Here is a 22,860-nt window from a genome sequence, read left to right as displayed (position 1 = left end):
CCCCCCGAAAAAAAAAATCTAAGAATGGAGCGAGAGAATAAACCCTTTTCCGGAGGGTTTACGCGCCCGCCCGCTCGGCCACCGTCTCCGGCTGGCAGCGAGGGGCTGCCCGGGGCCCCCGCTGCGGGCTGGCGCGGTCCGGGGCGCACGGAGGACGCGGGCTCCGGCCCATGGTGCCGCCGGCCGCCCAGCGTGGCGCTCGGCCCGGCTCGGGCGCGGGGCGCGCGGCAGGCCTGGCGTCGCCCGCCGGGGCGGGGGCCGGGGGCTCGGGCCGCCCGGCTGTTCTGACCGCGGCCTCTCTCTTCCCTCTCCAGCCGCGCTTACATCCCCGCCGGGCGCCGGCCTCCCTGCGCCGCCAGCCAGTACATGGTGTCCCCCGCGGGAGCCGAGGCCGGGGCGGCCGGACCGGGGGCCGGGATGGGGGGGACGCCGCCTTAGCGGCTGCCGGGCCCCGAGCTGCCGCTGCCCTTGCTGCCGCCGCCGCTGCTGCCGCTGCTGCTGCTGCTGCTGCCCGGGAGGCGGCTGGCGGCGGAGGCTCGGCTCCCAGTAGCCGCACATCCCACAATACACCGCTAAGGAGCCCGACCCGAGCGCTCACCCTCCTCCTCTTCCTCCTCCTCCTCCTCTTCCTCCTCCCCTCGCCTTCCTCGCCGCTTCCCCAGGCACTCTCCCGGCGGCGGCAGCTGCGCCGCCAAAGCCCCGGGCCCCAGCGGCCCCCCACCCCTCACTCGCGCGCTCCCACACTGCCTCCCCCCCTCCCCGGGGGGAAGGCCTTTTAATTTATTTATTCTGCTGGGACTGAGGTGGGGGGCTTGGCTGGCGGGGGAGAGGGGGGTCTCCACGGCTTCTACCTCCCCCGCGGCTGGGGCTACCCTTCTAGCTACGGAACACTCCACGGCGTGCGCCCCCAGGGCCTCCCAAACTGTTTCCAAACTGCCCAGACCGAAGGTGGACGCGTGGAGACTCGGCGAAAAGGGTTGGGTTTCGAGTGGGGGGGTGATTGTGTGTTCGACTACTAGCAGCCTGGGGAGGGAGGCAGACGTCGACCCCAAACGAGTTTGCAATCGAGGTATCTCCGATCCCGCTTCCTCTTCGGCCCGCACGCCCCCTCCCTCCCTGGAGCTGTGCTGGGGAGGGGAAAGCAGGATTTGGAACCACACTTAGCCTTCACATTCCTGGGAGGATACAACCCTCGCCTGAACGGGGAAGATAGCTCTTTATTTTTATTTTTTTTATTTTTTTTCTTTCTGTTTTTATTTTTGGAGGGGAGCGCCAGTGATTGTCTTGAACACATGCTTCTTCCTCCCTCCTTCCTCCAGCCACCAGCGACAGAGAGTCCCCTTTTTTGCATTTATCATTTTCCTTCCCCTTTCTTTATTAAAGGTCCGGGAGTGGCGGCGGCCAATCAGCGCTCGGCTTCCATTTTGTGAGTTCAGCTCGGAGGTTTCCCCAGCTTTTCGCGTGGATCTGTTTGCAGACCCCTCGGTCTCTCTTCTTGGGCTGCCGAGGCGAAGCAGCCGCCTCGCCGGGGCTTCGTGGTGGTGTATTTCATATTGGGGCTCTTTTCGGGGTTTGTAATTTGGCCGTGGGTAGGTAATTGGCTGGAGCAGGGCGGCAGGGCGCGGCAGCCAATCAGCACGCGGCTTCTATAGGGCTTGAGTTATTAGACGCTGATCTCAAAACATCCTTCATCAGACTCCAAGGAGAGGCCAACAGATGAGGGGAGCCATTTTTCTGCAATGGAATTAAATGGCCAAGTGGGTTTTTCCTTTGTTGCAAATGGGGAATGCTTTTCCTTTGACTCCACCATCCAGTTCAGGACGCCTGAATGTGTTTAACATTTGCCAAAGGACTCACACTTGGAAGAATGAAGAAGAGCTTTTAAAAAGATCTGGATTTTTCCTTATGACTTGGAATCCATCTTTGTCTTGTATAACTAGGTCATAGCACACGATTAATGTCAGCAGTTAACAGTTTTGAATTCAAAAAAACCTAAGTAAATGACATATTTAATTTTTTTTCCTCTTTTTCTCGGGTGGGTGGAGGGGAGAGCTTGTAGCTGTCTTAATCTGTATTCTCTTGACTGAACAATAAATTTTTAAATATAGTTTCCTCTATTAAACACTTAAGCCTGACCATCTTATTAACTATTTTTAACAAGGTAATGTTTTAAATGTATAGTTGTAGCAAAACGGCAACAATAACAAAAAACTGTGAGCTGTTGTTACTGTTAAATTTTCTAAAAACCTTTTACATTGTAAGTACCCAATCCATTCTGTCCTTACTGCACTGCCGTTTTCGTGTTACTGTCGCCTGAGATGTCCTGAATTTTCGGAACCTTCATCTGCATGTGTGTCTTTGTCTCTGTCTGATGTAAGTCAGTTAAAATGCTATTAGACGTTTGCTTCTATAAAGCTACGATTTTTAGCTTCGAGCTTCTTGGGGGAAAAAAATGTCTGAAGCCATAGTTGATATTCAGATTTCTTCCCTGTGGCTCGTACACTTTCTTTGAAAATCGATCTATTTGAAGAAAAACAGTTGGTTTTTCTCGACTTGGGTGTGGGGTGGTGGAGGGTGAGAGAAAGGAAGACCTTTTGTATAAAAAAAAAAAGACTGAAAGCCTTCATAGGAAACTAGATTAAAACTGGAAAACAAGCCCTAGGCGGTTCAAGCTAAACACCTACGTTAGCTCGGTGATATTTTCTATGTCGGTTGAGATGGCCGGTGAGCTATTTTACCTTTTGTTTGATTTGACTTTGTGTTTTCGCCTTTTGTTTCTTAATGACGATCACACCATTGGTAAATCCAGAGCAGTAAACAGTCCTCAGCGAAGCCGCCTTTTTGCCAGCCCAACCCTGGAAAGTTTGCAGTCGTGGAAGGAGCAGAAATGCCACGAGTGTAACTTACAAAAAAAGGTAACAAGAGACACCATAACCCCCGATTTTTTCCCCCAACTAAACAACCAAACAACACCCCCCCCCAAAAAAAAACTGTTATTTTTATAATAACATCTCCAAAAACACCGCCTAGCTTTTTCTTCTAGACTCCATGGCACCGGGCTGAGTGGGTAAGTAAAAAACTAAAACTAAAAAAAAAAATTTAAAGTGTCTTTTGCCCCCTTCGAGGAACTCTTGATTGAGCAGGCCATGGGCTGCAGACGATTGGGAGCTGGGGTTTCTTGAGCCTGAGTTTGGCAGCCCTTTGCAGGGGGTGGGTGAGGGGACGAGGGCTCTCCAGACTCTTTGGCCCCAAAGGCGAAGAGAGCCTGTCCCCAGTACCCTGGGGCATCCATGGAGCTGCCTGCGCTAGTTCCTTTGGCTCGCCTCAGGTCTGAACCTTGGTGGCCGAGAAGAAATTGAAGTGCTTTGGAGATGGAGGGGCTGAAAAAGCGAGGAAACCTTCCCACCCATCCTAAGGTCTCGTTCCCATTTGATTGTGGGTGTTTCTGCACCCGGAAGCCAGCTCCTCGGGGCTCCGGGGCTGCCTGCTCCTCCAAAGAGAAAAAGGACAAAGGGCCGGCGTCCATGTTGGCACCATGACGCAGCATCTCTCCCGCCTGCAGCCCGGCGTTGCTTGTCCTCCGGGCCGCGCTCGCTCCTCCCTCCCAAACACGAGTTTTATTTTCAGGTTTTTGAGCCGAGCCGAGGGCTGGGTCGGGTTGGAGCCAAGGCTGAAACCGCCCGGCCGTTCAATACTGCTATGGCTAATGGCGGCCGGCTTCCCTCCTTCCTTCCTTCCGCCATCCCGCTTTTCCCCGGCTGTCGCTAGGAGCCGGGAGGCAGTCCCGGGCCCTAAGAGCTTGCAAGGCACGGCGCCCGCGATCCTGGTGACAGGTCTCGGGGGGCCTTAGGCCTCGGGGGGCGTCGCGCAACCATAATTCCCGCACTCTCTCCACCCGCACCCCCTCCCGGGCGCGGCTCAGGCAGTGGTGGCTGCAGGGGTAGCCGAGGCCGGATGGGGCGAGCCGCTAGAGGCGGGCTGAGGACCCCGATCTCCGTGGCAGCCCCGGACTCCCAAGGCCCACTCGGGCATGAGGCCTCGGAACAGGAGCCAGTAGCTAGCCAAGGGCTAAGAAGCTGCTTAGGCCTTCCTTCCCTGCCCACTTGGCTTCAGGAGACCCACCCCTGGCCTCCCCCAGTGGTCCTTTGATTATGGAGCCGGAGGGGCGGGTCTCCCCTTTTGTCCCCACTTTGGGTTAGAAGGCCTTCGCCGCAGTGGCTGAGTCCCTTCACTTGGACGCCAGGGGCCCAGCCTCTAACCCAGCTCTCTGTGGGTTGGTGGTGTGTTTTGGAGGGGGTGGGGGAGCTGGGGCCTGGGAAACCCGATTGGGGCCTCCCCCTCGGGATCCCCCCCACACCCCCCCGCCGTGATAGTGCCCGAGGGTAAAGCCTTAGATCCTGGCCTTCCTGGGGGAGGGGATGCGGACAGGGCGGGTCTTTGGAAATGCAGATGAGTCGTCGCCTGCTGCTCGTCTCCCAGGCTGAACTTTAGTGACTCAGCCACCCTCACCCCACCCCCACCCATTCCAGAGTGAGGGCCGCCTTGTCAGCTGGGAAAGGGGGACAGCCTTTTTTTTTTTTTTTTTTTTTTTTTGTGGCTCCCTTTCTATCTAGTAGACCCCGTTGGTTTGCATTTGGCCAATCCATTCTCTCTGACCTACAAACTGTGGAAGTGCCCTTAACAGATCGTCCGAATTTACAGGTCTTGGCCGGAGACCGGAGCAATGTCTGTGTTATCCCCACAGTAGACAGTCCTTGGTTCCTTTGGACATCTGGAGCAGGCCTAGTTTGACTGCCAGCCTTCCCACTAAGGTAGGTGTAAGAGCCCTTTCCCAAGTTCAGAGAACTGTTGCTGGGGGCTTTGACCTGCGGCCTTCGAAGGGCGGCTCGGGATCCCCAAACCCGCTGGGCTGGTTCTGCAGCCCCTCCCCCACGCTGATGTGGCGGTTGTGTGTGTGAAATGGGCGGCCTGCTGCTGGATCCATCCAGCCCCGCCTGTCAGCTTCTGCTGTCGGGCGTTTAGGGCGGGCGATTCTCTGCCGAATTTAGCAGCTTACTAGAGCAAGGACTAAGGAAGTATTTCCCAGTGGTGTATTTTATGGTGGGTGGGAGGGCCCTGGAAGCTCCTGAAGACAGTGACTGCTGCCACCAAATGAGCCCCCTTCTGATATCTGGTTTGCTGGATAAACAAAAAACTAAAAGACCTGAAGTGCGAGCCAGCTTCCCCAGAGAAAAGATTTCCTTGGTTTCTCCCTTTCCCGGATCCTGGCTCTCCAGTAGGCCAGGCTTCGCTAGCCTGGTTTCTAGAATGTGACATGAACGTAGGCTGGCCCATTTCCTGTCTGTAATGATTTTACGTAGTCAACAAGGTCTGCGTGTAGTCTCCGAGCAGGGCCTCTCCCCAGATGCCCCGGCATCAGAAGTCAGTGGTGGGATCCATTAAACCCGACGGTACCTGTCTCCTGAGTTTCTCTTTTAGGCAGTACATATTCTTAAGTTTCTAGACAGACTTTCCCGACTAGGTGACACCTGGGATGTTGCCCGGCTTGGTGGCTAGCAGTTGGCTTGCCTCCTCCCAGGCAGGAAGCTTCGCTAATGAAATTGCTGTGGCTCTTGATTCCTGACCCCTTCCCCCCCAACTGTGTTTCTCGTTGTGTTACTTTGATAAGCCATTTGGCCGCAGGTGCCGCGGATCCTGCTGGTTTCCCCTATTTGGGCCTCCCTCTTGTCTCTTCTCACCTCACCGCTACAGTGGGTGCTGACGTGTGAGTTAGGGAGCCTGGAAGGCTTCCCTGAGTTGTTGTTGTGGAGGCATATTGGTGCCTAGTCAGGGATGCTTCAAGTCTGGTAGCTGTGGACCAGTCTCTCTCCCCCTTCCCCGGTTAAAAAGACCACAATACCTGCTGGAAAAGGTTGGTAGGGGGAATTAGGTGAGCTTAAGAGGCCAGACGCCTGCTCTGACCTCACAGCCAGTTGGCCTCCATTGTGATAAGGATTGTTGCTGGGAGTGGCTGCTGGCTGCGCGGGTGGGGGCTGGGCCGTCTCCTGGGCTCCTCCCCGCCAGCCCACTTCCTGAAGCACGTGCTGGAGCCTCCAGGCAAAGGAGAAAGAAAACTGGCTTTGCTTGGGAAGGCAGCCAGCCCTGTTTTTCTTCTAGTGTATGAGTCCAGGCTGTTCCGGGCTCAATGGGCTGTTCTGTGGTTGGGTCATGATTTAAGGGCCACCCACCAATAACCCCAAGTGAAGAAATGTCTCACCCAAGGTTATGAGGCCACCACAGGCAGAGCCTGGACAGGGTTCCAGGTGTCTTGATTTTCAGCCCAGAGCCTGGGCCCATGACACCCCCTTGCCCAGCTGTCTGGGTTATTTTAGGCTCCCTCCCGTGCCAGCTGTCTGCCTTTATCACTGCCAGAGAGCTGTCTGGTATAGGAAGGCACCACAATGATCCCGTGGCTCCTGCTGGTGCAGAGGGCCAGGCATCGAGTCCTTGGATGAGCTGGCTGTATGCTGGGAAGGCTGAACTCCTCACCCCTGTTGAGAAGGGGGGCGGGGAGAAGAGCGCTTTCCCAAGTTGGTCTTCTGGTTAGAGTCCTTCGGTCTGGTGGTCTTCATCTCCTCCAGCCTCAGACTAATTGATTTAGGTCTCCCTGTGTCAGCTGCACCCTGGAGGGCTACAGGCTTTAGGGAGCAATTAGGCGCTAAACTGTGACTTGTTAAGGGGAAGATGGAAGTGACCAGGCCAACTTGTGGCTGGCTCTACTTAGGCTTTTTCCACCTCCCTTTCTCCTTTTCTTGGCCCCCTTATCACCTCCTGGGCTGTAGGGTGGGGCAGTTTGTCCTGCTGTTGTTCCTGGCCCTGAGGGGTGCCCCGCCTCCTGGTCACCCACTGAGCTTGGGGCGGAGCTGCTTTGGCCGCCCGAGAGAGGGCCACGCCAGCGGAAGGCTTGCCTGAACTGGGAGGTGGCTGGACTAGCTTTACTACACAGATTCCAGTGTCCCCGCCCCTTCCGGCTCCTCCACCTGGCCTGGAGCCCAAGTTTGGAATATGACCTTTTTAGACTCACTGAGTGGAGACAGCCACCGAGATGGGTCGCAGAACCCGCCATCACCGCTCTCCGGCCCCCAGTGTTTTCTCGGATTGTTCCGTGCCCTCAGACAAGTTCTTGCCGCTGGGAAACCAGGAGGGGAAAGTCGAACAAAAACCTTCTGAAGTATTTCTAAAATTTTTTTGTTTGCTGGAGGAGGGTCTTGCCATGTCCGGGCTAGTCCTAGTGACAGGTTGGAACCGTAGCTACACTCCTTTGTACCAGCGTTAGCTGGTTTTTCAACCTGGCTTCCAAGAAATGACTAGCCCATCCTCTGCTTGTCCCCTCAAAAGCTGCTAAGCAGCTGAGACCTGGAGCAAGTGAGACTGCCTAACCCGGTAGATAAGATAGCCTGGCTTCACCCCTCTACTTTATCTTATGGCTCTAGCTAGAGCCTTTATCTCCCCCTCTTATCATCCATACCATCTGCATTTGGATAGCTCAATAATTGATTTATGGGGCCTCTGGGAAGGGGATTGGTGGGTGCAGCCTCCACACCCCCCCCAAATTTGTACTTTGTCCTGAAAGTCCACAGTCTGTCACCCTCTGCTCCCCGGGATCTGTGTTGTAGTCCTGGAGGCTCCCTGAGGGGTTTTGAGGCAAGAACCAGTGAAAGAAATTTCTTGCTTTCCACTGCTCTCCAGGAATTCCTGGACAATCGAGAGTGACCCAGGCCCCCAGAACATCTTGCAGATGAGGGTGCAAGCCACCCTGGGTGAGTGAGTGTGTATCTCCTCAGCCGGGCCAGCTTGGCCTGGCTTGACCTCTGAGGAGGCTCTCTACAGCAGCTGGCTGGATTCCTGGCTATTTTTAGCTACAGCTCCAGCCCCACCATCACCAGGAGAGCCGAGTCCAAATCCGACACTCTAGGCCTGGTACTGCTGGGGCTCTGCCAGCCTCCCACTGAGGTGGGGCTGGGTTGGGTAGGCAGGCTGGAACTGGTGGCCGTGTGCCCCACACCCGAGCCAGAGCTAGTTGCTTTTGGTCATTTCCTCCGTGCAGCTTCCTGCAGACTGGCTCTGTCACCGAGGATGAAGAGGGAGCGCACACAGCAGCTTGTGGGAAGCCAGGAGCCCTCTCTTGGTTATATGGAGTAGAACAAGTTCTTTTTCTTAGAAGTGAATTCTCCCCCTGGCAAACGCAGCCAGCCAGTCTCTGGGTCGAGAGCCAAGCCAAAGCCTGAGAGAAGAAACCTGGGGTCCTGCAAAGGTAAGTGGGGCCCCGCTGACTCCAAGTCTCCCTCTCAGCCTCCCTCTCTTTGTGCGATTGTTATTCCACGATAGAGCAGCCTGCTCTAGTCTCCTGAGAAACCTCACCTCTGGCATATCAATGGAAATTGCCCTTCCCTTTTTTTTTTTTTTGGCCATCTTCAATGGCCACTAAGAGATACCCCTAGCCTCTCCTCCCCTGCTTGGTTTTGACAGGACTCTCTTGCATCCTGTGGTGTCTCTTTTGCAGCTATTCTCCTGCCCCCTTCAACCAGCACTCAGGCCCTCCCTGATTTAGCCCGTTACCTTGACAACTACTTGGGCCTGTCTCCCTCATCATCACTGAAAACCTAAAGAAGGTTTTCCAGCTGCGGTACATTTGCCCAAGTTGAGCACTCCTCCAGCCTCTATTGGCTCGCCGTCTGTGCAACTGTACCCAGTATAACAAACACAACCTTCCTGGTCCCTCAGCTGTAGTCTCCAAATTGATCTCTCTGGTCTCGGGAACTCCCAACACACTGCCTCCTCCAGACTGAGCTCCTTACAGGCAGGAACATGGTTGTTTCTCAATAAACAAGTTGCAAAAAAGGAACGAATGAGTTGCTGAACATTTGTCTATGGCGCCCTTGATCCAGTGACAAGAGGGGCTCCTCTCTGACAGCTGGAGATAGGTTCAGGTTTCCACCCACCCGGTCCCGGTTGCCTTTTGAGTTTCCACGGGCGGTCGCTGCTGCCCTCTGGTGGTGGAGCCGTGTATCGCGTGTCCTGGAGCAAATAGGGAGGGGGCGGGGAAACGAGAACTGAGGTTGGTAGTTACTCCACAAAGTAAAATTTTCTTGATGTTTGCTGAGAACTTGAAAATCGGGAGTCTGCATTGTGAGGCCCCAGGGCAAGAGCCTTGCCAACACTTCTTTGAAGAAATGAACTCATGCTAGTAGGATTATACGCATCCTCAGGGTCTGTCTACTGCTGGCAGTCTCCTGGGGTCCTCCGGCTTGACCACTGGCCTGGTTTTGGAAGCAAACCCTCGGCACACAGTAAGGCTTGGTCACAGTGGCATGAACCAGCTGTGCTGCTAGTACTTGGCCTGTTTTAAGCTCTTAGCCAAGAGCTATCTGAATGGGGATGGAAATGGAGCTCCTGGGATGAAGACGGGCTAGAGGAAGGACATCAGAACACTTCTTGGTGGTGAGAAGGATTGTCAGTTTCCAAAGTTTACGGAAGGGCCTGGTATTCTCAACTCGGCTTGTCACGTTTGCGACAGGTCCTGTTTGGGGTCGCCCTTCTGAGCCGCGTATTTTGAGTCCGCCCTGAAAACAGGCTGTTGACCAGAAGTCAGTGCAGAAGGCATTTACAGGCAGGGGGCGCCATAGCTCCACAGTGCGCGCCAACAGAATGGGTGGGAAGGGCAGGCAGGTGGGCAGAATTGCTGCATTTGCACACCGACGAGGGCCAGGGTCAGACTACGTGGACACACACAACCCACTTTTTGGCACCATCTCCGGACGACAACGGCTACAACCTGTGGGAAGATAGGCTGTATCAGCCGAGTAGCAGCAAGGGCTGGATGCGAACCCGGGTGCTAGGATACAGCCCGCCAATCAACAAATCTCTGTGGGGGTGGGACTGGCCAATCAAAGGGTCCCTGCTAGAAGGCGGAGCCTGCCAACGAAAGGCTGTCCCTGTGAAGAGGCAGAAACCACGAATCTACTAAGCAGGGGGTGGGGATATACTGCGCTTGCAGCTCAGCATCCATTTCTTCAGGTCCTTCATTTCCCCTGGGACTGCAAAATTAAAATACCCAGGGCCCCGGACCATAGCAGAGGAGAATTAACACAGGGAGGTGAACCTGGGAGGCTGCCTGGCAGAGGTGGTGCCAGCTGCCCGTGGGTGGAGCCTCGTAGCCCAGCCCTGTAGCCCCGCCCCTGCCCTGTCGCTCAACTGGGCTCTAGCCAGCGCGCAGCATCCAGCGCTGCGGGCTCCGGGCTATGGACGCCCCGGGTGCTCCGGCCCCAGCCGCCGCCCCCAGCTCGGCGAGGAAGGAGCTGAAGATAGTGATCGTAGGTGACGGCGGCTGCGGCAAGACGTCCCTGCTAATGGTGTATTGCCAAGGCTCATTTCCCGAGGTAAGGCCCGCTTCGTGGCAGAAGGGGTGAGGATGGGCTTGGGACCCACAGGAAACAAGGGGTTTTCCCCAACCTGGACCCTGGGCCCCAAGCCTGGACCATGGAGTCTCAGATGTCTCCTCCAGGCAGCCCTTTGAGAATTCCTGAGCCCAGTGGTTTGCCGGGTCTGAGCTGGTTGGAGTGAGGGTGTTAGACAGTTGTGGGGGAAGGATATGTCTGGGATTGTAGCCCTCCTATGCACCTCTTAAAAGATCAACCCGACCCCCTCTCTCCGCAGCACTATGCCCCGTCGGTGTTTGAGAAGTACACAGCTAGTGTGACAGTGGGCAACAAGGAGGTGACCCTGAATCTCTACGACACGGCTGGTGAGTGCACCAGAGCCCAGAGGGTCCCTGTGGTCATCCCCAAGGTTTCCCCTGTCTCCTGGTGGCATTTCCTTCCCGACACCCTAACGTGCCAGGTCCCTGCCGGGTGCTCTGGAAGCCAAAGAGAGACCTCAGCCATCTCAGCTTTCAGTGGAGGTGATAAGAGTGAGGTGAACTCTGAGCCCCCTCCCCCAACTCCCTTCTCCTCCCACCCCCCGCCAGCTCTGTGTACCATTCGTTCCCCAGCTTTGTTCCTCTCCTGTGGTTCTAGAAAACGTGGGCTGTACTTCTGTCTCCCCGGGGCTGCAGAATTCGTTACTTACGGTGCTGCGCGCGTGGTCTTTGCTTTGAGTCCCCTGGGGCTTGGATTCCAATGGGCTGTGTTTCTAGGCCCTGTCATTTTGGCTTAGTGAGGTCTGGATCAGAGAGCCGTGACTCCAGGATTCTGCGTCTAGGCTGGGCAGGTGTGTGTGTTGGGACTCCAAGGTCCTGTGAATGTACCTCTCTTCCCCGTGCCCCAGGCTTCTGAGATCCTAGAGCTCCAGTCTATTCTGTGTTTTCTTGTTTTTTTGGTTTTGTTTTTATTTTTGTTGTTGTTGTTGTTGTTTTTACTATGAAAAAACACAACTTTAGCTAAGACTCTGAAAGTCTGGATCAAAATAAGGCTCTCTCTGCTACTGCCAGCCCCTCCAAGAGGGAGCTTCTGCTCATAGTCCACATCGAGGGTTCCCTTTGGGATGTCATCAGGCTTTGCAGGGTAAAGGTTGGACCAGGTGGAGCCTCACCCAGCTCTGTGACTCAGTGTTTAGTGACGGGTGGAACCACGTCATTGAGGGCCCCTTCCCTGCTGAGTCCATCCCTACGTGTGTGACAGTCTCTCATCTTAGTTGGAGCCCAAATCCAGGTACTCTCTCCACCCTTTCCCCGGAGAAGATCAGAAGGGGATGGTCGCCACCCCAGGCCTTTATCTCATCCCGCATATTGGAGAGACACCCTACCCCTCTTGAGTGACCTGCTGAGGCTCCCCCGCCCATCTCTTCCAACCCCAGGTGTATGAGGAAGGAATTCCTGGGGTGGGGCCTAGATAGCAGTAAAAGCCTGTCTGGAAAGCCCACTTTCACAAGCCTCTTATTAGGAACCAGGAAGGGGCAGGACCATTGGCCACACTTTGGGGCACTTCTGGCAGAACAGAGGCCCTGCATGCCTTCCCACAGGAGAGGCCAGAGAGTCTGTTTTTCCCCCCCTCTGCCTTCAGCCTTCCTTCTCACATCCCAGAGTTCCCTGTTCAGGGAACTCTGCACCAGTTCCCCTGCACCAGTCCAGAACAGAGATGGTTTTAGGCATTTCTTGGAAAAAGAAAGATGCTTGGCAGACATGTCAGGCAGCTGTGACGTGTGAGGGTTCAGAAAGCTGCTACTGGGTGGAAGGATGGAGTTTGTCCCAAGAGGCTGTGGAGAGATGGAGGGAGACCCCACTGGCTATCATCAGGAGGTTGGGACGATAATGATTTTGTCTGTGGCCTTCTGCTCTGTGCTTAGAAACAGATGGAGACTCTGACTTTTGGTTTCACTGGTTGTGCCTTTGAGGGCTTCTGAGTCTCATTCTCCTCATCCTTCCTCCGAGCTAAGAGTCGAAGGAATTAAATCAAATTTCATATACACAGCTCAGGGGCTGGCTCTCGGGTGGCTCAGCATATGCTCTTATTTAGACGTCTTTGTTTTATCTCCTGCTGGGGCTGGACATCAGACTCTTGTGCATGCTAATATGCTAACCTCCACCACTGAGCTACATCCCCAGCCCTTAATCTGAGGGGGGTGGTTGTTTGAGACAGGGTCTCTTCCTCTGGCTAGCCTCAAAACATCCTGAGTAGCCTGTGCTGCCCTCTGACCCTCCAGCCTCCTGCCTCAGCGTCCTGAGGTATGCACTACCAAACACGGCTCTGGCCTCAGCTCCTTCTGTAAGGTATGGAGAATCTAGATGGGCTCTCAAAGTGTCCCTCTGTGACTGGGGAAATTCTAACGGTAGGAGGAAATTCCCTGGCCAGTGAGCAGTGTGCTTGTGAGGCTGGGTCATTCCTCTCGTGTGTGCACTGTCTGTCAGGAGGAAGGCTCGAGAAATGTCGCTGGAGTAAATGAATTCATCATGGGGGGGATGAGTCAGCTCCACCTGTGGCTGGGTCTTGGGCTAATGTGGGAGAAAAATGATGGTCAGTAACTGTCTAGACTAGGGAAAAGGGGAGGGCTAAGGGGGTGAGAGCAGTGACTGAATGAGAGATGAACCTAGTAAATGCTATAGAAAGTTCTAGAACTGGGGAGCGGAGCCTGCCCTCCCAGTCAGCTGTGATCAGAATGACGGGGACAGGAATGACCCCAAAAGTTGAATTTTTTTCTCTAAACCCAAAATGGAATGCTAAATCCACCAGGCCCACGGGGCCCATAGGAAAGGCTTGCCTGGTTACGTGTCCCCATCCTGAGGAAGCAGGCAGAGACACCACAGCCCTTTACTGAGCACTGGGTGCTCAGGAGGTGGGGGGGGTGGGGCCGCAGCACCCACAGCTCCAATAGCCTCCCCTGAGCCCTGACAGCTTCAGACAGGAAGCTGTGGTGAGGCCGGGAGGTTCCTGGGCAGAGGGGTGGTGTCATGGTGGGGTTGTCAAGACACCACCCAAAGACACTCACTCACTCTATTACCAGAGGGACGAAGAAGCTTGGGGAGTAGTGTGCAAGAGAATCAATAGGAGAAAAGTGTGTCTGGGTGGACGAGGGCAGCACAAGGCGGGGAGGTGCTGTGGATCCTAGAGTAAAGCAAGTCAGGGACCTGTGGTCTAAGGTCAGACCGGGACTTCCCCCGACTCTTCCTGTCCCCCGGGGAAGAAAAGGATTGGGGGTGGGGGTGGGCTAATCGAGTGAGTAAAAGTGGGTTCCTCCCTCAGCAGCTTCCCCTTCTCATGCCTACACCCCTTCTCTACGAAACACTTTTGGTCAAAATGGCTCACCTCCTGCAGTGTAAAGGCCCCTCCCTCAGATTTGGGGAGCATGGTGGCCAGTCTCCACCACAGCTGAAGGACTTAGGAGTCCTGTCCCGGAAATATGTCAGGTGGGGTGACAGCCTTCCCCAGAGAAACCCTGTCTCGAAAAAAAAAAAAGAAAAAAAAGAAAAAAAAAAGAAAAAAATTGAGGCTTATGAAGAAGGATGCAGGCTGCACCTCATGCAACTCCTTCCAGGGAAGCACGGGGCGGCAGTACCTACATTCCTTTGTTTGGTTGGAATTTTTAAAAATTATTTACATATATGTATATGAGTACACTGTACGTGTCTTCAGACACACCAGAAAAGGGCATCAGACCCCATTACAGATGGTTGTGAGCCACCATGTGGTTGCTAGGAATTGAACTCAGAACCTCTGAAAGAGCGGTCAGTGCTCTTAACCACTGAGCCAGCTCTCCAGCCCTTGTTGTGTTGTGTTGTTTGTTTGAGACAGGGTTTCTCTGTGTAGCCCTGGCTGTCCTGGAACTCACTCTGTAGACCAGGCTGGCCTTGAATTCAAAGATCGGCTGCCTCTGCCTCCCAAGTGCTGAGATTAAAGACGTGCGCCATCTCAGCCCTTACCTTTGTGAAAGACCCACACTGAATCCTAAGAAAAGTCAGGCCAGGCAGAATCAAGCCTGAGGAGGAAATAGTGTCTAAACTGTCTCTCCATCCCCTCCCTGAGGCTCCTCTTTCATGAGACAGCTGTTGGTGCCACAGTTTTCCTCAGCAACCTTGTCAGGGCTGGGGTGTTGTCCTAATTTAGTGTACTGCAGCTGTAGCAAAAACACTTATCAAAAGCAACTCTGTGGGAAGAAAGGGTGCAGGAACTCTAGACAGAACCTAGCATTGTGGATCTCAGCTTTCCTAACGCGGCCACCGTTGAACACAGTTCCTCATGTGGTGGTGAACCCTAACCATAACATTATTTCATGGCTGCTTCATAATTATAATTTTGCTACTGTTATAAATCGTAACATAGATATATCTGATATGCCGGATATCCGATATGTGATCTGTGAAAGGGTTGGTCAACCCCCAAAGGGGTCGCAACACACTGGTTGAGAAACACCAACAGAGAAGCAGGAACTGAGCCAGAGAGCACAGAGGCGTACTACCTACTGGTTTGCTCTGCTGCCTTGCTTTTTGTTTGCTTGTTTGTTTTTGTTTTGTTTTTGAGACAGGGTTTCTCTGTGTAGCCCTGGCTGTCCTGGAACTCACTCTGTAGACCAGGCTGGCCTTGAACTCAGAAATCCGCCTGCCTCTGCCTCCCCAAGTGCTGGGATTAAAGGCGTGCGCCACCACCGCCCGGCTCTGCTACCTTTCTTAAAGATTTATTTATTATTATATATAAGTACACTGTAGCTGACTTTAGACACACCAGAAAAGGGCGTCATATCTCATTACGGGTGGTTGTGGTTGCTGGGATTTGAACTCAGGACCTTTGGAAGAGCAGTCAGTGCTCTTACCCGCTACGCCATCTCGCCAGCCCCTCTGCTACCTTTCTTAAATAACCCAGGACCACCACTCAGGAGTGGCACCACCCAAAGTGTGTTTATCCCACCTCCACAATTAGCAATCAAGATAACGCACCCCAGACGTGCCCGCAGGCCAATCTGATGTAGGCAAGTGTTAATTGAGGTTCTTCTCAGATGTGGCAAGTTGACAGCCTAGATTAGCCGTTACAGGTGTATAGAATGAAGCTCTTTCCCTACCTTCTGGGGGTAGGCTGGACAAAGTAAAACAACCTTTTATCACAGACTCTGACTAGCTGTGTAGGGTAGGTCATTTCAGTTGTCTGTGTTTTGTCTTTTTCTGGCTAGAAGGCATCGAGTGCCGAGTACCGAGTGCCTAACTTGTATGGCTGTTGTGCGGAATGCTAGATTTGCCTGATAAATTGTGTGTGTGGAGACAGCTCAGTGATTTGGAGTGTGTACTGCATGGTCGATAACCGGAGCCTGCTCACAGCACCCGTGCCAAATGGCTCACCACTGCCTGTCAGTCCAGCTTTAGGAGAGCCAGTACCCCTGGACTCCCATGGGCACCCACATTCTCAAGTGCATAGATCGCTTTATTGACACATGCATTTATAAAAATTAAATTTATTTTAAAAAGCATCTTGAACAGGGTGGGCATTCACAGATGAATATTACTATCAGTCAGCATCTCTGTAATCGGCAAGCCTCTCCTGTTTTTACAGCTCCATTTCACAGAGAAGAAAGCTGAATGTGGGGTTCAGTCCTGGGGGGGGTGCCATTGTGGACACGAGGGGTGCTTTTAGAACAGCTGGGCGGGCCGGCAGCTGACCTTGGCAGTGGGGACAAAGCTGTTTGGTGCTGCAGTTTACAGAGTGCCCAACTGTGACCTTGACAAACTTGCTCTCCTGAGTCACCTCCTGGGTGCTGCTTGAATTAGCACAGCAGAAACCCAGCGCCAAGGGGCTGTGTGGGCACCCGGATGGACTTAGCTTTATCCCCTTTGCTCGCTGAATTTCTGTTGTGCTCACCTGACTTTCAAGAGGTGAGCAATGGACCCCCTACCTTCGAAGGGAACAAAAGTCTTAAGAATACCGTGGCAGGTGGCTTCAGATAGTGAGATGTACCCTGAGGCAAAAGCAAAAGAGAACCTTTGTTATGGGACAAACGGATACCTAGGCGCCCTTGGTTCAGGGTGGTCAAGAAAGGTTTCCTGGAGGAGGTGACATTTCTGCTTAGACCCAGTGGTAAGGAGGGAGAGAGAACTAGCCAGCTGCAACCTGACCAGAGAACATTCTGGAAGAAGGAACGGCAACAGCAGGGTGTGAGAGCCCACTGAGGTCCGACTTCCTCCAACCCACAGCAGCCTGACTCCGCCCACTTCCACCCAGATCTCTCTTTAATGTAATAGTGGAGTTGTATGTAGTTATTCAGCCCCACACATCTTGGCCCTCATCTCTGCTGCCACTTCAACGGGAAGCAAGCCAGCGATTAGCCACTATTTCCCGACTGTGCCCCAGGCGGGGGCCAGGATTTTTTTTTTTTTTTTTTTTTTTTGGTTTTTCGAGACAGGGTTTCTCTGAGTAGCCCTGGCTGTCCTGGAACTCACTCTGTAGACCATGCTGACCTCGAACTCAGAAATCCACCTGCCTCTGCCTCCCAAGTGCTGGGATTAAAGGCGCGCGCCACCAAGGAAACATGCGAGTGCAAAACAAGTGTGCCTTGTTTACCCATGAGACAGGAAACGGGTCTGCGCTACAGAACCTGTCTGGAACAAGCCGAATGGGACACACTTGGAAGACATGCTGAGAGCAGGGAGGGCCCCTCAGAGGCATGCAGAGAAAGAAAACCCTAACCAGTCCAGACCTCATTTTACAACTGTTGGTGGAAATCTCGACCAGTGGTTCTCAACCTGTGGGTCGTGACCCCTTTGGGGGGCATGAAATGTCCCTTCATTTCAGGTCACATCAGACATCCTGCATATCAGATATTTACAGTGGTGACTCATAACAGTATCAAAATTACAGCTTTATGAAGTTGCAATGAAAATACATTTATAGTTGGGGGAATCACCACAACATGAAGAGCTGTATTGAAGGGTCGCAGCTTTAGGAAGGTTGAGAACCACTGCTCTAGACAGATTTTTTGGAAGAGAGTGTGTTTGTTACACCAGACATCACCCCACCCCCCACCTACAATTTTAGAGGCCTAGATCCTTTCTTTACCTGACACAGAATAAGAGCTGTTAGTTTGTATTAATTCCACTTAGAATGGGGGTTGGTTTGGAGCTGACACCTCGCTCTGTGGCTTTGGGTAAGTTGCTTCTCTTCCGTAAACTGAGCCCTTAGTATAGGAAATGTACCCACAGTCATTCCTCTGTACTCACAGAGTGGGTTCCCAGACCCCCACCACACCTCCCTTGATAGGAAAATCCCCCGGAGACTCAAATCCGATCCATACACAAGGTGGTAAGCCATCCTCAGTAAGGCGCAACCTCGTTCCATATCCTTTCAGTTACCCTGGGCTACTCATGATACAGTATCAGTGCTGTGCAAATCCGTTGCTACCTGGATTATTTAGGGAAAGGTGACGAGAAGTCTCTATTTGTTCAGTACTGATATGTTTCTTTCTGATTGTTTCTATCTGAGGTTGTTTCTGTGCTTACAGAATCCAAAGACACAAGGTTGACTGTATTTATATTTTCCCTTTCATGTTGAGTTGTAATTAAGGGCATATGTTGGGGGGTTGAGACAGGGTTTCTCTGTGTAGCCCTGGCTGTCCTGGAACTCACTCTGTAGACCAGGCTGGCCTGGAGCTCAAAAAAATGTGCATCACCTCTGCCTGGCAAAGGTATCTTTTCTTTTTAAGAAGTATGTTTATGTATATGTTTACCTGTATGTATGTATGTGCAGTACATGTGTGGCAGGTGCTTATAGGAGGTCAGAAGAGGGAATCAGATTCTCTGGAACTAGAGTTACAGATGACTGAGCCAGGTGAGTACTGGGTACAGAACTTGGGTTCTTTTTAAGAGTGGCAAGTACTTTTTTATTTTAAATTAATTTTTATCGTGTATGTGTGTATGCATATGTATTTCTATGTGGGTATGTGCAAATGAGTGCAAGTACCTCTTAAAGCTCAGAAGATGATATTGGATCTCCAGGAGCTGGAGTTTCAGGCACTGGTGAGCTGGGACCCAAAGCAGATAAAGAGCAGCAAGTACTCCTAACAGTTGAGCCATCTCTCCTGCCCCTCAAAAGAACCCTTGATGATGAATAGGCAAACACTTAAAAACCTAGGAGCGCGCCGGGTGGTGGTGGCACATGCCTTTAATCCCAGCACTAGGGAGGCAGAGGCAGGCGGATTTCTGAGTTCGAGGCCAGCCTGGTCTACAGAGTGAGTTCCAGGACAGCCAGGGATACACAGAGAAACCCTGTCTCGAAAACACCAAAAAAAAACCAAACAAACAAACAAAAAAAAAAACAAAAAACCTAGGAGCTAAGAGATGGCTCAGTGGTTAAGAGCACTTGCTGCTCTTATAAAGGACCCAGGTTTACATCCCAGTACCCACACGGCAGCTCACAGTTTTCTAGAACTCTAATTCTAGAGGATGTGACGTCCTCTAGTGGCCTCTGTAGGCACTGCATGTACACCTTGCACAGAAGTACATGTAAGAAAAACATTTTATAACATACACACAAGCCAGGCAGTGGTGGCGCACGCCTTTAATCCCAGCACTTGGGAGGCAGAGGCAGGCGGATTTCTGAGTTCGAGGCCAGCCTGGTCTACAGAGTGAGTTCCAGGACAGCCAGGGCTACACAGAGAAACCCTGTCTCGGAAAAAAAACAAACAAAACAAAACAAAACAAAACAAAAAAACCCATACACACACATACACATAAATCAAAAAATAAATCTTAAAAAAAAGCATACATTGGGGTTGGAGAGACTGCTCAGCAGTTTGGAGGACTGGATGCTCTTGCAGAGAACTAAGTTTAGGTTTTCCGTACCCACATGCTGGCTCAACCAACTGTAATTCTAGTTCCAGGTGATCCAATATGCCAGGAACACACACAATGCACGTACATACACATAGGCAAAACACGCATGCCCATTGTGATGGTTGAATGAAAACAATTCCCATAGCTCCTAGGTCTGAAGAGAAGACTGTTGGGGTCCTAGATGGGGTAACTGCACCACAAAGGGTGTCTCCTGGTTGTAGCGAGGAGGGAGGCTGCAGTTGAGGTCACTTCTCCCACTTTGAGAGTACTTGGGCAAAAGGACGGCATAAGTCGTTTCCCTGGCTCAACTGTCACGTGATGGCCCATGCATACTCAGATAAACTACACATTAGAGGGATATTGGCCGGTGGCACCCCACAGGGCAGGTTTTTTTTTTAAAGATGTATTTATTTTTTATGTGTATGAGTTCACTGTAGCTATACAGATGGCTGTGAGCCATCATGTGGCTGCTGGGAATTGAACTCAGGATGGTCCCGCTCACTCTGGCCCTGTTCCATCCAGCCCTGCTCCATCCCGCCCAGGTGTAATACACTGTAGCTGTCTTCAGACGCACCCAAAGACGGTGTCAGATCTCATTACAGGTGGTTGTGAGCCACATGTGGTTTCTGGGATCCGAACTCAGGACCTTTGGAAGAGCAGTCAGTGCTCTTACCCGCTGAGCCATCTCGCCAGCCCCATAGAGTAGGTTTTATTACTTGTTCATATCCCACGTTGGGTGGGCTGGCATGTGCCAACACTTAGAAGTTGGAAGCAGATGGGTCTGGAGTTCTGGACCAGCATGGGATACATGCAATATATCTCAAAAAAAAAAAAAAAAACAAAATAAAACAAAAACCCAAAAAACCAATACACACAGCTAGGCAGTGGTGGCCCACTCCCAGCGCTTACAAGGCAGAGAAAGGTGTGGTTAAGAGCACTTGCTGCTCTTATAAAGGACCCAGGTTTACCTCCCAATACCCACATGGCAGCTCACAATTTTCTATAACTCTAATTCTAGGGGCCAGCCAGAGCAAGCGAGTTCCAGGAGAGCCAGGGCAATACAAAAGAAACCCTGTGTCAAATCCCTAAAATATACACACACATACATGCACGCAGGCACACATGGGTAGCACATGCCTTTAATCTCAGCGCTTCAGGGGCAGAGACAGGAATTAGAGTCCAGCCAAAGCTCACATAGTGAGACCACCAACAAAAAAAAACAATGAAATGGGCTGGAGAGATGGCTCAGTGATTGAGAGCACCGGCAGCTCTTCCAGAGGATCCAGGTTCAGTTCTCACATGATGGCTCACAACTGTCTGTAACTCCAGTCCAGGGGATCCGATGCCCTCTTCTGGACTCTGATGGCACTGCATGTATGTGATTCACAGACATACATTCAAGCAAAGCACTCATTCACACACACACACACACACACATGCCAGTGTTTTTAACAGCTGAGCTATTTCACCAGCCCCATAAATTTCTTTTTTTTTTTTTTTTTTTTGGTTTTTCGAGACAGGGTTTCTCTGTATAGCCCTGGGTGTTTTGGAACTACCTCTGTAGACCTGGCTGGCCTTGAACTCACAGAGATCCACCTGCCTCTGCTTCCCAAGTGCTGGGACTGAAGGCATGCACCAACCACCACCCACATTCATATACATGAAATAAATCAATTTTAAAAGTTAGGTGCTAGGTATTGAACCAGAATCCTTTCTGTTAAAGTATCCAGTGCTCTTAACCGCTGAGCCATCTCTTTAGCCCCCAAAATAAATTCACTTTAAAAATTGTTTAGGGTGGCGGTGGGGAAAAATTTTTTAGGGTGGCTGGAGAGATAGTTCAGCGGTTAAGAGCACTGACTGCTCTTCCAAAGGTCCTGAGTTCAATTCGCAGCCACCACATGGTGGCTCACAACCATCTGTAAAGGGATTTGGTGCCCTCTTCTGGTGTGTCTAAAGACAGCTACAGTGCACCCATATAAGTAAAAAATTTTTTAAAAAATTATTTAGATTTATATGTATCAGTGTTTTGCCTGCACATATGTGTCTAGTAGCCCGTAGACATCAAGAATGGGGTTTTAGATCCTCTGAAAGTTGAGTAATGGAGAGTTGTGAGCCTTCATGTCGGTGCCGGGAACAGAACCTGGGTCCTCTGGAAGAATAGCAAGTGCTTAATTGCTGAGCCATCCTCCAGCCCCAATAAATCAATTAAAACAATACAAAAGAGAATGAATGGAACCTAGTCACTAGGGTTAAAGGTTAACAACTGAACTGGCACTCACACCTGGTAGAGGGGGGCAATCTGTTTTCTACAATACAGTGGCACCAGTCTGCCAGTCACTGCGGGACAGGCCTTGTGTTCAGGATCTAATGGACTCCACGGGGGGTTTTCTGTGCTTTTACTTGGGTAGATGTGGGAGGGCGTGGCTTTATTTTTTTTTCTTGATTTGGGGGGGTGTTGGTTGTTGTATTAAGCTTTTGTTTGCGTGAGTAGGAAGGCGGAGAGAATTTTTAAATGAAAAAAAAAAACTGCTTTAACTAACCAAAAGTATAATAAAGAATTTCTCAAGTAACTAATAAAAATTTAAAATTCAGAAATAAGTAAAAAAGAAAGAAAAAAATGAAAAGATGTCAATGTTGTCTGTGGAGGCTCGGGCTCCACAGATGACGTGTCTGAGTGAAGGCCACATAGTAAGTGAAGAGCACAACTAAGGTATGAACTTGTGTCTGACCTGGCTCTGGTGCAGCTGGTAGAGGGTAAAACAGGCAGGTGAGAGGGGACCTGTGCCTGTTACGAACGAGAGACTGACTGGAGGGCAGGCTGGCACCACCCAGAAATATGGGACCAGGGCAGGATGGGGGCTCCTGGACCTCCATGTTCCCTGTAGTAGGAGGACATCGCATTGTGCAGAGGTGGCTGAGGGTCACCAGTGAGTCTTAAAAGTGTTCCATCCTCACCGAGGTAGTTTTCTTTTGTTTTAAGATTTGTTTATTTATTTTATGTATATGAGTACACTGTAGCTGTACAGATGGTTATGAGCCATCATGTGGTTGCTGGGAATTGAATTTAGGACCTCTGCTCACTCCAGGCCCAGCTCATTCCAGCCCAAAGATTTATTTATTGGCTGGGCAGTGGTGGCACACACCTTTAATCCCAGCACTTGGGAGGCAGAGGCAGGCGGATTTCTGAGTTCGAGGCCAGCCTGGTCTACAGAGTGAGTTCCAGGACAGCCAGGGCTACAGAAAAACCCTGTCTCGAAAAAACAAAACAACAACAACAAAAAAAAAACAAAACAAAACAAAATAAACGAGGAAACCAGCCCCCCACCCAGGCCACCCCGCCATCAGAACCCAGACAGGGACCCTAGGCAGCCAGGGATTCATGCCTCTGACACTCCCTCCGCCCCGATTTCAGGGCAGGAAGACTATGATCGGCTGCGGCCCCTGTCCTACCAGAACACACACCTCGTTCTCATCTGCTATGATGTCATGAACCCCACCAGTTACGACAACGTCCTCATTAAGGTACTGTGCTACCTCCCCGAGGGAGGGCTCAGCTCCTTGCTCAGCTCCTTGCCCTG

At 51.9% G+C, this 22,860-nt stretch overlaps 2 protein-coding genes and 1 long non-coding RNA gene across 5 annotated transcripts in view; 1 reads left to right on the top strand and 2 right to left on the bottom strand.

Annotated features, from left to right (window-relative positions):
* The window catches only part of Setd1b (SET domain containing 1B, histone lysine methyltransferase), a 30,535-nt gene extending 24,661 nt beyond the window's left edge, over window positions 1-5,874 (bottom strand). Inside the window, exon 1 of one of the 3 annotated variants that reach the window (XM_031337806.1) lies at window positions 5,739-5,874. The gene's annotated coding sequence lies outside the window, so the exon portion shown is untranslated. Of the gene's footprint in view, window positions 1-324; window positions 573-598; window positions 725-5,738 lie in introns of those variants that run through there. The other 2 variants (XM_031337804.1, XM_031337803.1) reach the window with 2 other exon arrangements.
* Window positions 5,875-7,515: 1,641 nt separating this feature from the next.
* LOC116068386 lies at window positions 7,516-11,095 on the bottom strand. The gene is made up of 2 exons (XR_004109569.1): window positions 11,016-11,095; window positions 7,516-9,814 (listed from the first exon to the last, which is right to left on the bottom strand). It is a non-coding gene; the product is annotated as an uncharacterized LOC116068386 (long non-coding RNA).
* Window positions 9,794-22,860, top strand: part of Rhof (ras homolog family member F, filopodia associated) — a 15,344-nt gene continuing 2,277 nt past the window's right edge. The window contains exons 1-3 of the mRNA XM_031337808.1: window positions 9,794-10,418; window positions 10,696-10,783; window positions 22,695-22,804. Coding sequence (XP_031193668.1) covers window positions 10,281-10,418; window positions 10,696-10,783; window positions 22,695-22,804 — 336 coding nt within the window. The 5' untranslated portion in view covers window positions 9,794-10,280. The remainder of the gene's footprint in view (window positions 10,419-10,695; window positions 10,784-22,694; window positions 22,805-22,860) is intronic.

Source organism: Mastomys coucha, unplaced genomic scaffold (genome assembly GCF_008632895.1).
Source record: "Mastomys coucha isolate ucsf_1 unplaced genomic scaffold, UCSF_Mcou_1 pScaffold22, whole genome shotgun sequence".
Classification (NCBI taxonomy): domain Eukaryota; kingdom Metazoa; phylum Chordata; class Mammalia; order Rodentia; family Muridae; genus Mastomys; species Mastomys coucha.
The sequence above is the reverse complement of the archived record's forward strand: the minus strand, read 5'-3'. Positions and strand labels throughout refer to the sequence as shown.